General features: G+C 47.4%; 1 protein-coding gene across 1 annotated transcript in view; it reads right to left on the bottom strand.

Moving 5' to 3' along the window:
* LOC113954930 (sodium- and chloride-dependent GABA transporter 1-like) overlaps positions 1–12,808 on the bottom strand; it is a 37,321-nt gene that overhangs the window by 4,262 nt on the left and 20,251 nt on the right. Inside the window, exons 5-14 of the mRNA XM_027659884.1 lie at positions 11,838–11,947; positions 11,328–11,460; positions 9,978–10,112; positions 9,655–9,758; positions 9,222–9,346; positions 8,310–8,422; positions 3,019–3,150; positions 2,192–2,294; positions 1,686–1,786; positions 734–901 (exon numbers count right to left, since the gene is read on the bottom strand). Coding sequence (XP_027515685.1) covers positions 734–901; positions 1,686–1,786; positions 2,192–2,294; positions 3,019–3,150; positions 8,310–8,422; positions 9,222–9,346; positions 9,655–9,758; positions 9,978–10,112; positions 11,328–11,460; positions 11,838–11,947 — 1,224 coding nt within the window. The remainder of the gene's footprint in view (positions 1–733; positions 902–1,685; positions 1,787–2,191; positions 2,295–3,018; positions 3,151–8,309; positions 8,423–9,221; positions 9,347–9,654; positions 9,759–9,977; positions 10,113–11,327; positions 11,461–11,837; positions 11,948–12,808) is intronic.

Genomic DNA, 12,808 nt, shown 5'->3' with positions numbered 1-12,808 from the left:
CATGAAGTAAGCTCATGGGATTTAGATGGCGTCTGGTTGCTATTGCAGCTGGGCTGGGAAGGCCATAAATGAGCACCTCTGGGGTGACTTCGTACATCTGTAGTTTGCAGCAGACAGCACCAAGCCAGGGACTTTTTGCACAGTGCTCTCAAGACTGAATGTCAACACCGTAAATAAAATCTTAACAGTAAGTACTAGGTATGACATACAGACTCATGATTCACTGCTACATAAAACCCTGCTCAAATTACTAAAGAAAACGTTTTAAACAAGACTAGTGGGTACTGTGGGTCCTGGATAAAAGTTGTCCTTGCTTCTTAACCCCTCAGTCACTGAGTGCACTTTGCAAAGTGCATGGCAAACGACCACTGTACTTGTCTCTGTTGGTAGCAGGTCCCAGCCCGAGACACTTCAAGATCCACGCTTGGAGGATGCTGATCTCTCTGCTGAGAATTGCCAAGTAACCATGCTCACAGCCAGGGACCGTCAGGAACCTGGGTTCCTTTGGGTTAAGAAACCTCAAAGATTTCTTCCCAGTCTCTTCCAGGGCTCCAGTGGCCTGCACCAAAGGGATATTCCAGGGGCGAGGGCTCCCTTTTTGTGATGGTGACAACACAAATCTCAGTGAGGAACAACAGACCGAAGCTTAGACTACCTGAAGGTCTGCCTACATGGCCAGCCACAGCCAGACACACCTACCCTGAGCAGAGAGGAGTGGTAAAGCTGTTCATACCTGCCGGAGAGTCCCCTTTGAGGTGAAGAAAGAGTACAGCATGTATCCTGGAATCAGTACCATGGAGGACAAAGCCATAAGCCAACCAAGGCCTTGCCCCCATGCAGGATAGACGTATTTTCCCAATGTCAGAGGGGTCATTTCCACCACACTGAAGAAGAACACACCCTGGGAAAAGAGCACCAGCCAATGCAGGTGAAGGCATGCAAAATCAGAGTCCATAAATTCTTTCCTTCATTATCCTCTTAGCTCCCAGCAGTCTTAGAGCAACTGAACAACTCTTTAAACTAGTCTAGAGTCTTTCAGCCCATCAACTGGTAATCTGAAATAAATTCTCCTTATCCCATGTAAAAAGCCGGAACTGGAATACCCCTGATTTTCTTCTTCACTAGGCTACTTAGACAAGCAGTGCCCCCACACTGGTTCCTAAGCAAGTTAATAGCATCCTCACAGCTGGCCTCAGGAGTCTTCATCTTCCTGTCATTGGCCTTTTCCTGCCATTCCCTGCACTACTTCTGCTGGAAGGGCAAGAATCAGCAAAGGCCAAATTGCTCTACAGTCAATTATCCTGCATTTGCTGATAGCTTTTGCTCTGACAAGCCTGTCAGGGGCTGAAGCTGGAGCTAGAGTAGCTAAGAGCCTTCACCAGAACCAATAATAGCTTTTTAAAGCAGTAAATTATTTTGCTTATCTTCTGGCATCTCAGAAAGAAGAATGAAGAACTGATGGCCTCATTTAAATTAAAACAGTCACCTAGAACTTTTCTTATGGGTGATTTCTAGCAGGCAGAGTGAAAGAGGCTCCTGTATCACTTTGCTCATCTCAAGTCTGCCTGGGACCACCTTGCACCAGCCCTATACTGGGTGGAGAATATAGTGTTTCCCCTACAGTCCATCCAAACTGAGGGGCCCTTCTTGACCCACACCTGCAGATAGGATGCCCCAGGTCTTACCAGGCAGACAAGAGGTGTGAAGAAGGCCCAGCAGATCTTCCACCAGATGCAAGGCTTGTAGCCAATCATTTCTTCGATGTTCCTGTAAAACCTGTTCACACCTACAAGAAGAAATGAGCATTGAAAAAAACATCCCATCTCAGCACCATGGTCAACACATCTCATGACACAGCACAGGCCAGTCACAGCAAGAGGCATGAGAGACTCATTTTCTGGAGGGGATGGGGTACTGGGACACAAAAGCAAATTCCTGCTAACAGCTTCCATGTTCCTGCTGTCCCCTTGAAGGCCCAGAGTGAAGTACCCTAGGCATCTGTCAGCTTGTGCAGAGGTCTTTGTGATGGGCTGGAGAAGCGAGATGACAGCCTTCCACTCCTGATTTTCTGGGGTTATCAGTCTAAGCTATTTTCAGTTGCAAAATTGTCATTGGCTTCACTGTGCGAGGCTTTTGAAATAACTCACTGTGCCCATGGAGGAAACAAAGGAACGAGGTGTTCTGTGCTTACCATAACACCAAGAGATTGAGATGGTCTCAAAGAAGACAAGAAAGAGAAGACACATGCCACTGGCTGAGTAGTAATCAAACAGCTTGAAGACATAAATGCCACCCTGAAGAGACAAAACCAGAGTTAAGGAGTTGTAGATTTTGGTCGACAATATCAGCCAGCAGCTTCGATTGCTTCTGTCTGTGTCTGTTGGCTTTAATGTTAATTTCCTTGGACAGTAGAGCCAGTGTTGCAATGTTTCTACTTGAGTCTGGTTCCCAGCAGCAAAACTGATGTGATCTTGCAGACAATTAGCCAATCTGTTCAGGCATAGCCAAGGGTGAGAAGAAAACTAGTAATTCACTAGGATCTCTTACATTTCTCCCCTTTAGATGGAGTCGCTGAATTTAGTCTGCTCTGCCCTTCCCAGGAGTTTTGCCTTGCCTCCTCATGAACCTTCAGTGGTCCACAAATGGTCTCCAGATCACTCAGCCCTCACCATCCCTCATGTGAACCTTGGCTTCAGTCCCAGAAGTTCAGGGCCCCAGCAGACTGGTTTTCTTTATGTTATCTTAACCCTTTGCAGCAAGCACTCCCCCAGCTTGGGCTCTGTTGGCTTGAGCCCTTATTGCAAATAGCAAAATACCAAGACAGACTGACAACAGGACAATGGTAAAAAATTATGGAGGCATTCTAAGTAACTTGAGATGTAGCAGTGATGAGCAAACCCTTTTATTCACCATTAGGAGAAATGCTGTCACTTCTTCCAAAGTTTTTGGTGTTGCTGTGCTATGCCAAAGTGACTAGAAAGGTGTTATGAATGGAGGCACAAGCACGGCTGTCTGTACCTGGGTGATGTTGGAGAATCCAATGAGATAAGAGATGAAACAGACCACTGCGATGAAGATCTTCTTCCTGGCTCTTAGGAGATGAGGATACTCATCCACCAGGGCTGTAATGAACCCTTCCACCGTGCAGAACTATGAGAAAAAGTATACACCAAGGACATATACATAAGTAGCCTGACATTGCTCCCACCCACATTTAACTTCAGTGCAGAGAACCTCATTGATTTAAGAACTCTCTGCAGACTTTCACTGAATAGAGATGGAGCTAAAAGCACTGAAGTTAAATACTTAAAAATAGCTGAGATAAATCCCTGTCTTTTGCTCCTGTGAAAAGCCTCTCCTTTCTTCCCACAAACTCTCTGAGGCCTCCCCTCCACTGCCCTGCTCCCCCACACTGCCAGGCTCTGTGTCACAGCTGTGTGTCTGGGACACATGCTGGACCTTGCTTGCTCTTCCCTTCCCATGTGTGCTCTTCCCAGCCTACAGGAACACACAAGAGAACATTTGTGCTGTTCAGTGATCTAAAACACTCAATAAGGAGCTGCATGACCCACTGCCCAATCTCATATGCGTGTGAATAACTACGACACCTCTGACTACCCAGTCCTTTTTCAAGCACACTACATTAAATGCATGGGGCACATTGAAAGCCCATCCTCACAGCATATCATCTTTCTAGAGATGGAAACACCTGGATGGCTTGTGAAGCACTACATAAAGCACAGTATATGTTGTGTGCTACACAACACATTCCCTGTGAGTGTTACCTTCAAATCAGTTTTCCTGCTAGTCCCACCCTCTGGCACGAGGACAGTTTGACCATATATATGTGAAGTGCATCCTTTCCTCCTATTTCCTGATAAATCATGAGATTCACTTTTGTATCTCGCTCCCAGAAACTACAGGTAACATACAGCTCTCAGAGAGCACATCATGCCTCTAGCAGAAACCCTGGGAATTAATGATAGCAGCAAATTCCTGGCTTCTCTGGTCACCCTGAGCAAATGTAAAAGCCCATGCAATGAAAGTGAAAGAGGTTCCATCACTCTTGGGAATCAGGGACCTCCCTGTCCCTGGGAAGAAAAGAACCCCTAGAGTGCAGGTGGAGGTATATGGACTAAAAAGAGCAGCAGAGGGCTGGAAAGATGTATGGAAGAAAAGCAGGGAGCCTGAGCCATGCCTACAGCTGGGCAGGGATTTTGGAAGAGCTTGCACACTGCTGGCTGCTGGGGCTGGCTTCCATGTGGGCCAGAGCAAGGCAAAGGGCAATGTGTCTGTCCAGGGTTTTATATCCTCACGGAAAATCAGTATTCCCAAAGTGTCAAAGCTCAGCGGCTTCAGCTTGAATGTTTAATGAGCTAAGCCTTTTATGCTGGACACAAGTGCCATTAAAGCACCTTTTGCCATTCACGCATGGGTTAAGCTGCCTTTATACTCATAGACAGTGAGCTCTTCACCCCATCCCACCTGGTTTGTTGTCTGAAAGAGTCAGGACTGAGCTGGCACCACAGTGTGAAGAGATAGCATGACAAAAAAAACACTGTCAAAAGTGATTCTTTCCATGTGGATGCATGGCCAGGCACTGCCAGAGCCATGGTCAGGGCCAGGAGATGCGAGATCAGAGAGGGAAATGGAGAGGGGCCATGGGTGGTCAGGGGCAGAGGGTGGTGTCCACCAGAGAAGGAGTGAAGAAAATGATGCCTCAGATAATGGGATGGAGTAAAACTGACAGCTCTTTGGTGCAGGAAGAAGGATCACGTCAGGGAAAGCATAGAGGGCAATAGAGGGAGGCGGGTGATGAGAAACAGGGTTACAAAGTGAGTTGAAATCTCTTTGTCTCCTATCAAAATCAAGCTGCTGTGTAATGGACAGGGTGGTGAAACAAATGGTAGTATACTGCTTTTTCTAGCCATAAAACAGGCAACAATCTTCATATCATTTACTGAAAACTGCCTCATGCCAGCCTCAGGTTTCAGAAGGGATGCAGCATGGAGAAGGCTCACCTTTCCGGCCCTGTGGACTGTGGCTCCCTGGCTGGCCTGGGATCCACTTTTCCAGGCCTGCATACCAAACCTTAGCTCCTCACACGAGATAAGTAGGCATTTCATCTGAGTGAAAGTATGCTGCTTTCAGGATTGATGAGGATCTGGGCATTGGGGTGCCTCCTGTCCTTGCCACTTCAGTCGGCTTCCCAAAAAACTCTGCTTTTCCCACCAACTTCCTCCAGACATAATTTTTAGCATATATTCTGTTCTTCCTCATGCCTCACCCCATGACATTGCCTCTTTCCTAAGCATTTTACTGCCATTAACTTAGCTCTTTTGCTTTTTCCCCTTTGAGCTTAATCATTACACAAGGATAATGGGTTTGATAACCTGGACTTGAGAGTCAGTATAGATGGCACCTCAGTCTGCAGGAGACTCCCTCTCCCACCCTCTCCCAGTGTCAAGGGCTTGCTATTCCCTCCTTGGTCAAACAGACCACCCTGACTGGGACCCAAGGATGTGTGGGGAGTTTGACCACAGATGTGCAGCCAGAGATCCACGAGCAGTCTCACTGCCAGCAGCTGGAAATCCTCATGAATAACCCGTGAGAGGAGGCCTCACATGGGACAGACGCAGGCTTGCAGTCACAAGGCCTGCAAGCTCCCTTGAGGAATGAATGCCTGACCTGGAAACTGGTAGGTTAAAAGAAAGCATTAGCATATTACACAAGAGGGTCTAGACGCAAGAGGAGTAAAGCCCGGATGGATGAGAGCAGAGTGAACATTAAGGCACATGAGCAGCAAGTGGGGGCACAGGAGGGAGGTGTGTGTCCATCCATGTAGGTCACTCATCCCATTCAAGGACCTGCAGATGAGATGAGCACCCTGGCAGAAAGAGGCAGATGTGACTCGCCAGACCTACTCCCACCGTCACTAAAGGGCTGGAGCTTGTTGCTGCACTGCAAACACAGATCTCAGCCCGACCTCCCTTCACTAGCTGGGCTTCCGAGCGCCTCTGCCGTGCCTACAGAGCCGTGCCCTGCTGGTGACAAGGGGCAGCGTCAGCCCAGCAGCCCTGGGGGTGCAGGGTGCAAGAAATGCCCTATGGCCCTGCTGCGCCTCATGGACTGGGCTGCTGACCCAAATGAAAAATGCCTGCTCCCCATCTGCAAATACCACAAAGGATATGAAATCAGCACATAGCAAAACCATCTTTTCTTTTTCTTTTTTTTTTTCCTTTTCTTGTTTTTTTAGATGAATGCTTCAAAATGCACGTGGAATTGCAGGCATTGTTGCAGCCTGTGTTACTTGTTTTATATGCACAAGCTACCATGCCTTTGCTGGTGTGTTTGAATGAATCAGAGCTCCAGCATGCAGACAGAAAGCTATTTCACATGTATTTAGCTGTGCTTTTTAAGAGCTTGTTTTCCTTTTGATGCTTCATTTCTGCCCAGCCTTCTCCTTCAGGCGATGATAGCCCCCCACAGACTGCCCTCCAGGACTGGCTGTCAGAAGGAACATGGAGAATTTCAAGGGGTATTTCAGAAGTAAATGCAGCAAATAAATTCCACAGAATGCTTAGAGGGCTTATTGTCATGCCTTGAACTATTTACCGGCTCTGAGTGAATAATCCAAGGAGATAATTTTTTTTTCTGTAAATGTAGCTTCTTTCAGAATATTTAGTTCTTATTTTCATTTCTTTTTTTGCTAAATAATGTCTGTAGTAATGCAGACATGAGCTTTATAATGGGTTTATGAGAGTGTGCCATCATTGAAAAACAGATTTAGTTGATTTGATTTTCCTGGAAACCAGGTGTGACATTTCAGGAATAGGTCTGAGTCTGATTTTGAACTAGGCTTGGGTTTGTGAACGCTACCTGTGATCCAGGAGAGCATCCATTTTGTACTGGTGGTTTGTGCTGCAAGGGAAGAGCACGTGGGCACAAGGGAGGATGGGACAGGCCAGGTGCAGGCTTTTGCAGGAACCTTTGATTTTGATGCACTGAATAGGGAGGCACACTGCAGTTCACTGCTTCACTGGGTAGCTACTTTTAAGCTGATTTATCAGAAAAAAGTATCACCACTTGTAAAAACACAGAGATAATGGTGGTTTTTTTGTTTGTTTTGTGAGGGCTCTGAGGGGGCAGGGTAGAGACCTTTTGCTACATCCAGCTGCTTCCCCCTCAAGTAAGACTCACCTGATGGCAAAGCCACCCAGGCACCAGCCTTTCCCAAGGCATGATTCCTTCCTTCTGCCAGAATCTATTCCTGCTCACCTACGAGCCAGGGAGCTGCAGCTCTGCTCAGGATCACTTTTGTCATCCACACCAATGCCAAAACAGTGCATCAAACCACTGTCCTCACACTTGGAGGGAGTTCCAGTTCAAATCCTGCGTTACTGCTTTTCTCAGCAGAACCTGTTGATGCTGCACCAGAGCCCTGGGTCTGGCTGGACAGCAGTACCTTGTGCAAAGATGCTGGCTCTGGCTCCTGGGAGTAGGGAACATGGAGACCTTCTACCCTAAGCTGTGAAGAAAAGCTGAAGTAATGACATTCTCTCGCCCCACAGGAAATGCAGTTTGGTCAAGGTGACAGAAAATTCCAAGCATCCAAGCTTCTCACAGAACACTAAGAGAGCTGAGATGACCACAAACTACTGTCACGCAGGCATGAAATGAAATAGTTCATACTGATTTCCCTTATTTCATGTACCTATATTGGGAGTGGGGGGAGTCATGTCCTACAACAACAAAGAAGTTATTACTTGAAAGAAATCTTTTTTCCCTTTTCCTGTGGTGCAAAGTATTTTGGCAGGACTAGTTTCCCACTAGCTCTGCTTAGAGCCTGTGAGGCTCAGCTGCCAGGGTGACCCAGCAAGGTGGGGGCAACTGTGTGCGCTCAGCAGCACTGGTACTTGGCCACAGGGTCAAAAATTGGTGTGAACAGAGAAAAGCTTGCCAAAGATCCTCTCCTTCTACAGGGAAGTGGTGAATATCTTATAGGGCTGACTGGTTCTGCTGGGCTGCTGGAAACTGGTCATTGCTCTTATTTTTAATGGGCAGTAGGACAAGGACTGGTGCATTGGGAAGTTGTCAGATCCCATCACACTTGCAATATATGTCTACATGAGGCAAGAGCACAAAGGTGATGTCCACACAGGAGGTTTTGTTTCATGAAGCTGCATTTCACCACTAAGAGTTAAAAAACCACCCTGCTCAGCACTGTCCAGAGGTGCAGGAGGGGACACCACCATCATATCTGAAGATATTTTTGTATCTTATCCCATCTTGTACCTGGGTTGTCTCACCTGACTATCCAGACCCAACATCATCAGCATGGAGAAGAAGAGGACTGACCAGAGAGGTGACAGGGGCAGCTGCGTGACAACCTGTGGGTAGGCGAGGAAAGCCAGTCCGGGGCCTGTGGTAATGGAAAGAGGGGTGAGAGCATGTTTATAAAGCATTTGATGGGAAGTCTGAGCTAAGGGCCATGGTTGAACAGAGAGATGACAGTCCCAGCCAAGACTTGTGGGTATTTGATATAGGAGCTAGGAACACCTGAGCTTTGGTCCGTGACACACCAACCCAGTGGGGTGCACAGGGGTAGGACAGGGAGGCAGGAATGACTGGAAAAACAAGTCCTGCAAGCAAGAAGGTCATCAAATTATTGCAACCAAATGGAGCTGGAGCATTTGCTACAAAAATCGGAGCTGGTTATAACTTTCTCGGTGCTTTTTTTTTTTTCCCATCACACAATGCTGTTTCTTGAGATAAAAGCTTTCTCTGGGAAGACAGCAATTTCAAAATATGTCTTTGCGTAAAAAGACACAGTCCCATCTTGGTTAAAAAATTATTCTGAGATCAGTTTCAAGATTGCGCATGAAAAAGGGACTCCAAATTTTCATCATGCCTGCTGAAAACATAGGTAGCATCTATTCTCTGCAGGAAGGTTTCAGACAGCAAATGGCCTAAATATTTCCTTACAGCAAAATCACATGAAAGTTCAGCACTAAAAGGAGAAGAACACTAAAAGCAGACAGAGACGCCCCTTGCAGCCAGGGTGTGACCAACATCAGCCACAGGTGCCTTAGACATATCTTGGTGGGAGGGTGCTCAAAGAGCACCTGGGTCCCAGTCTGGAAAGGCCTGGGAGCATCCCATGCTCACAGAAAAATTGCTCTCACAGGTTACTGTTGCATTTGAACTGCGTTTCTGCTTACCTGAGGAGGCCAGCTCTGAGACTGACTTCTTTGTGATGTGTGACATGAAGCCAATGATGGAGAAAATAACAAATCCAGCAAATACACTTGTAGTGGAGTTTATACAACAGACAATAATGGAGTCTCTGGAAGAGAGAAAGAAGGAAAAGAAACCACCTGCAGGTCCCTACCAAGAGGCCAAGAGCAGAGAGTGGGGTAAATAAAAGACCAAGCCCTGCTGAGAGCAGGTCCATGCCCTGGAGAGGTAGTACAGGTGAGATATGAAATGTCCTGCAGGCAGGGGAGCCCCTCTGTAGTGATCACAATGTGTTCCCTGGGCTGCATGTTGGCAGTAAGGGGATAGTGGAGGTCAGACACCCCAGACTCACCACGACCCTCTACCTCACTCTGAGCACTCCCTGCCATGCAGGAGGCTGGGAAAGAAAAAACCGACCTGTAGACATTGTTGTGGAAAGTGTTGTAGCTCCCCAGAGCAATCAGGGACCCCAGCCCCAGGCCATAAGAGAAGAAGATCTGTGTGGCTGCATCCATCCAGACCTGTGGAGAAAGAACCAGGAGAGGGAGGGACCCCATGCTGCAGCTGCGTCTCCTGCAGCAGCTCAGTGCAGCTTTGTCTTAGCCTGCAAGGGTCGTGACTTTGAACGAGGAACTGTTGCAGGATTTTTTTAAATACTTAAAATATTCAAGGGAAGTGCCTTTGGAAGACTAATGCAGAGACAACTGGGAGATAGGAGCTTTCGTCACTAGGCTACGAACCTCAGAGTCGGAGAGCTTTCTGAAGTCAGGCGTGAGGTAGAAGAGGATCCCCTCCTTGGCTCCCGGCAGAGTGACTCCACGGAATAAGAGGATGAAAAGCATGAAGTAGGGGTAGGTGGCTGAGAAATACACGACCTGAAAAAGACCCCATGGTAGAGAAACCCTCAGCCCACCAGTGCCCAGGAGCTTTCCTGCCCACAGTGTCATTGCATGTGGCATGTCCCCCCGTGAGGGGGACAGGCTCCCCAAGCACAGCCACTTTCAGCAGAATTTCCTTGCATTTGCTGCCTCCCATTCCCATGCTAGTAACATTTCTGTCTGTCTGAGGTTTCTCCCTACCAATGATATGCAAAGACACACTAATCATAAAAGTAGCATGCTGAAGTCTGGATGAAATGCCCAAAGACAAGGGAATTGCACGAGGATAAATTTAGTTCAGAAAAGTAATCCCTTTAAGTCATCACATCCTTATTTTGCAGAGCTAAAGCCGATGTTTCTCTAGACCTATGCATCAAGCAACAAGAGTTGTCTTGATTTCCACCACTTTCTTCTCAGTACTATTTCAGGGACTCACAAGTACATGACATCCCTCATCAGAGGGTCCATACCAGGAATCACCATGGCTTTGCAGTGGTTGTGTGGCTAAAACCTGTTTGGGAGCCACTGGGGAAGTTAACAGCTTAGGTGACCTACCCCTGAAGCACTTATTTCTGATCTCTCCTCTAGATTATTCCTTTCATAATATTGTCCTGCTGCACCACGCTGTCCTCTAAATAACATATCCCAGTGTCTCAGCATCACGTTTTCACTAAACTAAGCAATTACCTTTCTGCTGTGCTAGCCTGAAATGCTACACAGTGAATAACAATGTGCTTCTCATCTGAAGGTCTCCCACCAATACTGAAAGGGCAGCAGGGAAATTTTCAAACGAGATGGTGAGGGCTTTTTCCACCAAAAGCATTTTAAGAGACCGTGATTTTCAAAAGGGGAGACGAGAAGAGGCTTTACTCTCTCAAAAGGCTGTCCCAAGGTGGGAAATATAAGTAATCTCTGAAAGCATCTTCACAAGCCTCTTCCCCAAAGGACTGAGCGCTGAGACCCGTGACTTTACAGGGAAGAGCTATTCTCTACACTTAGAACGAAAATTACCATAAACACGGCAGCAATTTTTACAACTGTGAAAGGTAAAATGTCAGGAATTTAATAGCATCTACTATGATTCTGCCTCGAAACACCATAACCTTAGTTATAGGCACTTAAATAAAATTGAGTCTGGAGGACATTTCGACAGCCGAGACCTGAGTGGAGCAATGAGAGGCAGCACTGAAGCACCCGGTCCTCACACCGTACCTTGCCTGTCCACTCCACACCCTTCCAGATGGAGAAGTAGACCAGCAGCCAGGCCAGGGCCAGTGTGCCAGCCAGGGGCCAGCGGACGGAGCCGGGCTCCCCCAGGCCCCCCGACATCTGGTGCATGTTCCTCCTAGGGATGGGAGACTTTGCGTTAGAGGGAAGTCCAACCCTTGGGGGCAGAGGGATTGGAGATCCCGGGGGGGGATAGAGGGTGAAGGGCCAGGTGCAGACAAGCATGAGAACCCACAAAACCCTAAAGAGACCTGAGGTTCATCGTGATGGGATAAAGGGAGGAGAAGAGAGGTGGAGAGGCTGTTATCCTCTCTGTTCATCAGACCTGTGGTTGCACAGTGCACCCCATGCCCACCACGGCCAATGGCTGGCTGTAACACCCTCCTGCCAAAGTTATCCAAGGACAGTGCCAACAGGCACCAGCCACAATCCTGGTGGGCAGGTATGACTGTGGTGAGGGGGGAGAAACCTGGTGTAGGCAGGCTGTGGACGTACTCCCAGAACTCGGTGACGGCGCTGGTGAGGTTGGTGGTGTCATTCAGGGAGTAGTTGGAGAAGCAGCGGTCGGTGTTCCAGGCATTCCCACAGTTCTGCCACGGCAGGTCCTGCACCGGAATAAGGACAGTAGGGTTGTCATTAATGTTGTATCTCCCAAGGGCAGCATTGAGAAGTGAAATTTGGCTTATTTTAAACCGAAACCCCATTATTTTTTTTGCCAAGAGGATGGGCAGCACCATCAGATGGGTACGCCATTGTAGTCAAAAGCATGAAACCATTTTCTAAAATATGGTAATTTGTGACAAGGATTTTCCAGGAAACAATATCACAGCTTGATTAGGACAGTGCTGTAGCTCTAATAAAATGTTAGCAATTCCCCAGATAGAAAGCCATTTCCAATTAACTGTTGGTAATTAATAGCTACAAATTAAAATGGCTATCGAGGGATATTGTGTTTATAACCATTACAGCTTTTGGCTAGCTTCACTCAACAAGTGGTTGGAATTTAGTGCACAAAGAATAAACAGTTTCTTACCTCTCATTTATACTAAGCTCCAATGCTTAAAAAGCAACATGGCCCTCAGAATGGGGGCTAACGGGCTGTCTACTAGACCAGTGGACTAATGTAACGCAAGCACAGGAGTAAATCTAAAGCATAACAGCTGTTTCATGCTGTCTCCTGCCCCAATTATAAGCAGCACAAAGGGATTCCTGGGCAGTGTTTACGCTGTAGGTAGTAGCAGTGTGACGGTAGCACACCACTACAGATTTAATGCGATCAGCTCTGGCACCGTGAGCGCTGAAGCTGCAGTGCCAGGGGCCCTGTGAGCGTGCAGGGCAGCTCACCCGTGCCACATAGTGCCATGGTCAAGACAGCCCAAGAAAAGCAACTCAGATATGTCTCAATGTGTAACAGTCTCTTTTCCCGAGCACAGTGCACATAGATAAATGCAGAACAGCTATTCTGT

The sequence above is a fragment of the Corapipo altera genome, unplaced genomic scaffold (assembly GCF_003945725.1).
Source record: "Corapipo altera isolate COAL_440 unplaced genomic scaffold, ASM394572v1 1, whole genome shotgun sequence".
Classification (NCBI taxonomy): domain Eukaryota; kingdom Metazoa; phylum Chordata; class Aves; order Passeriformes; family Pipridae; genus Corapipo; species Corapipo altera.
This window is presented reverse-complemented; position numbering and strand designations above follow the sequence as displayed.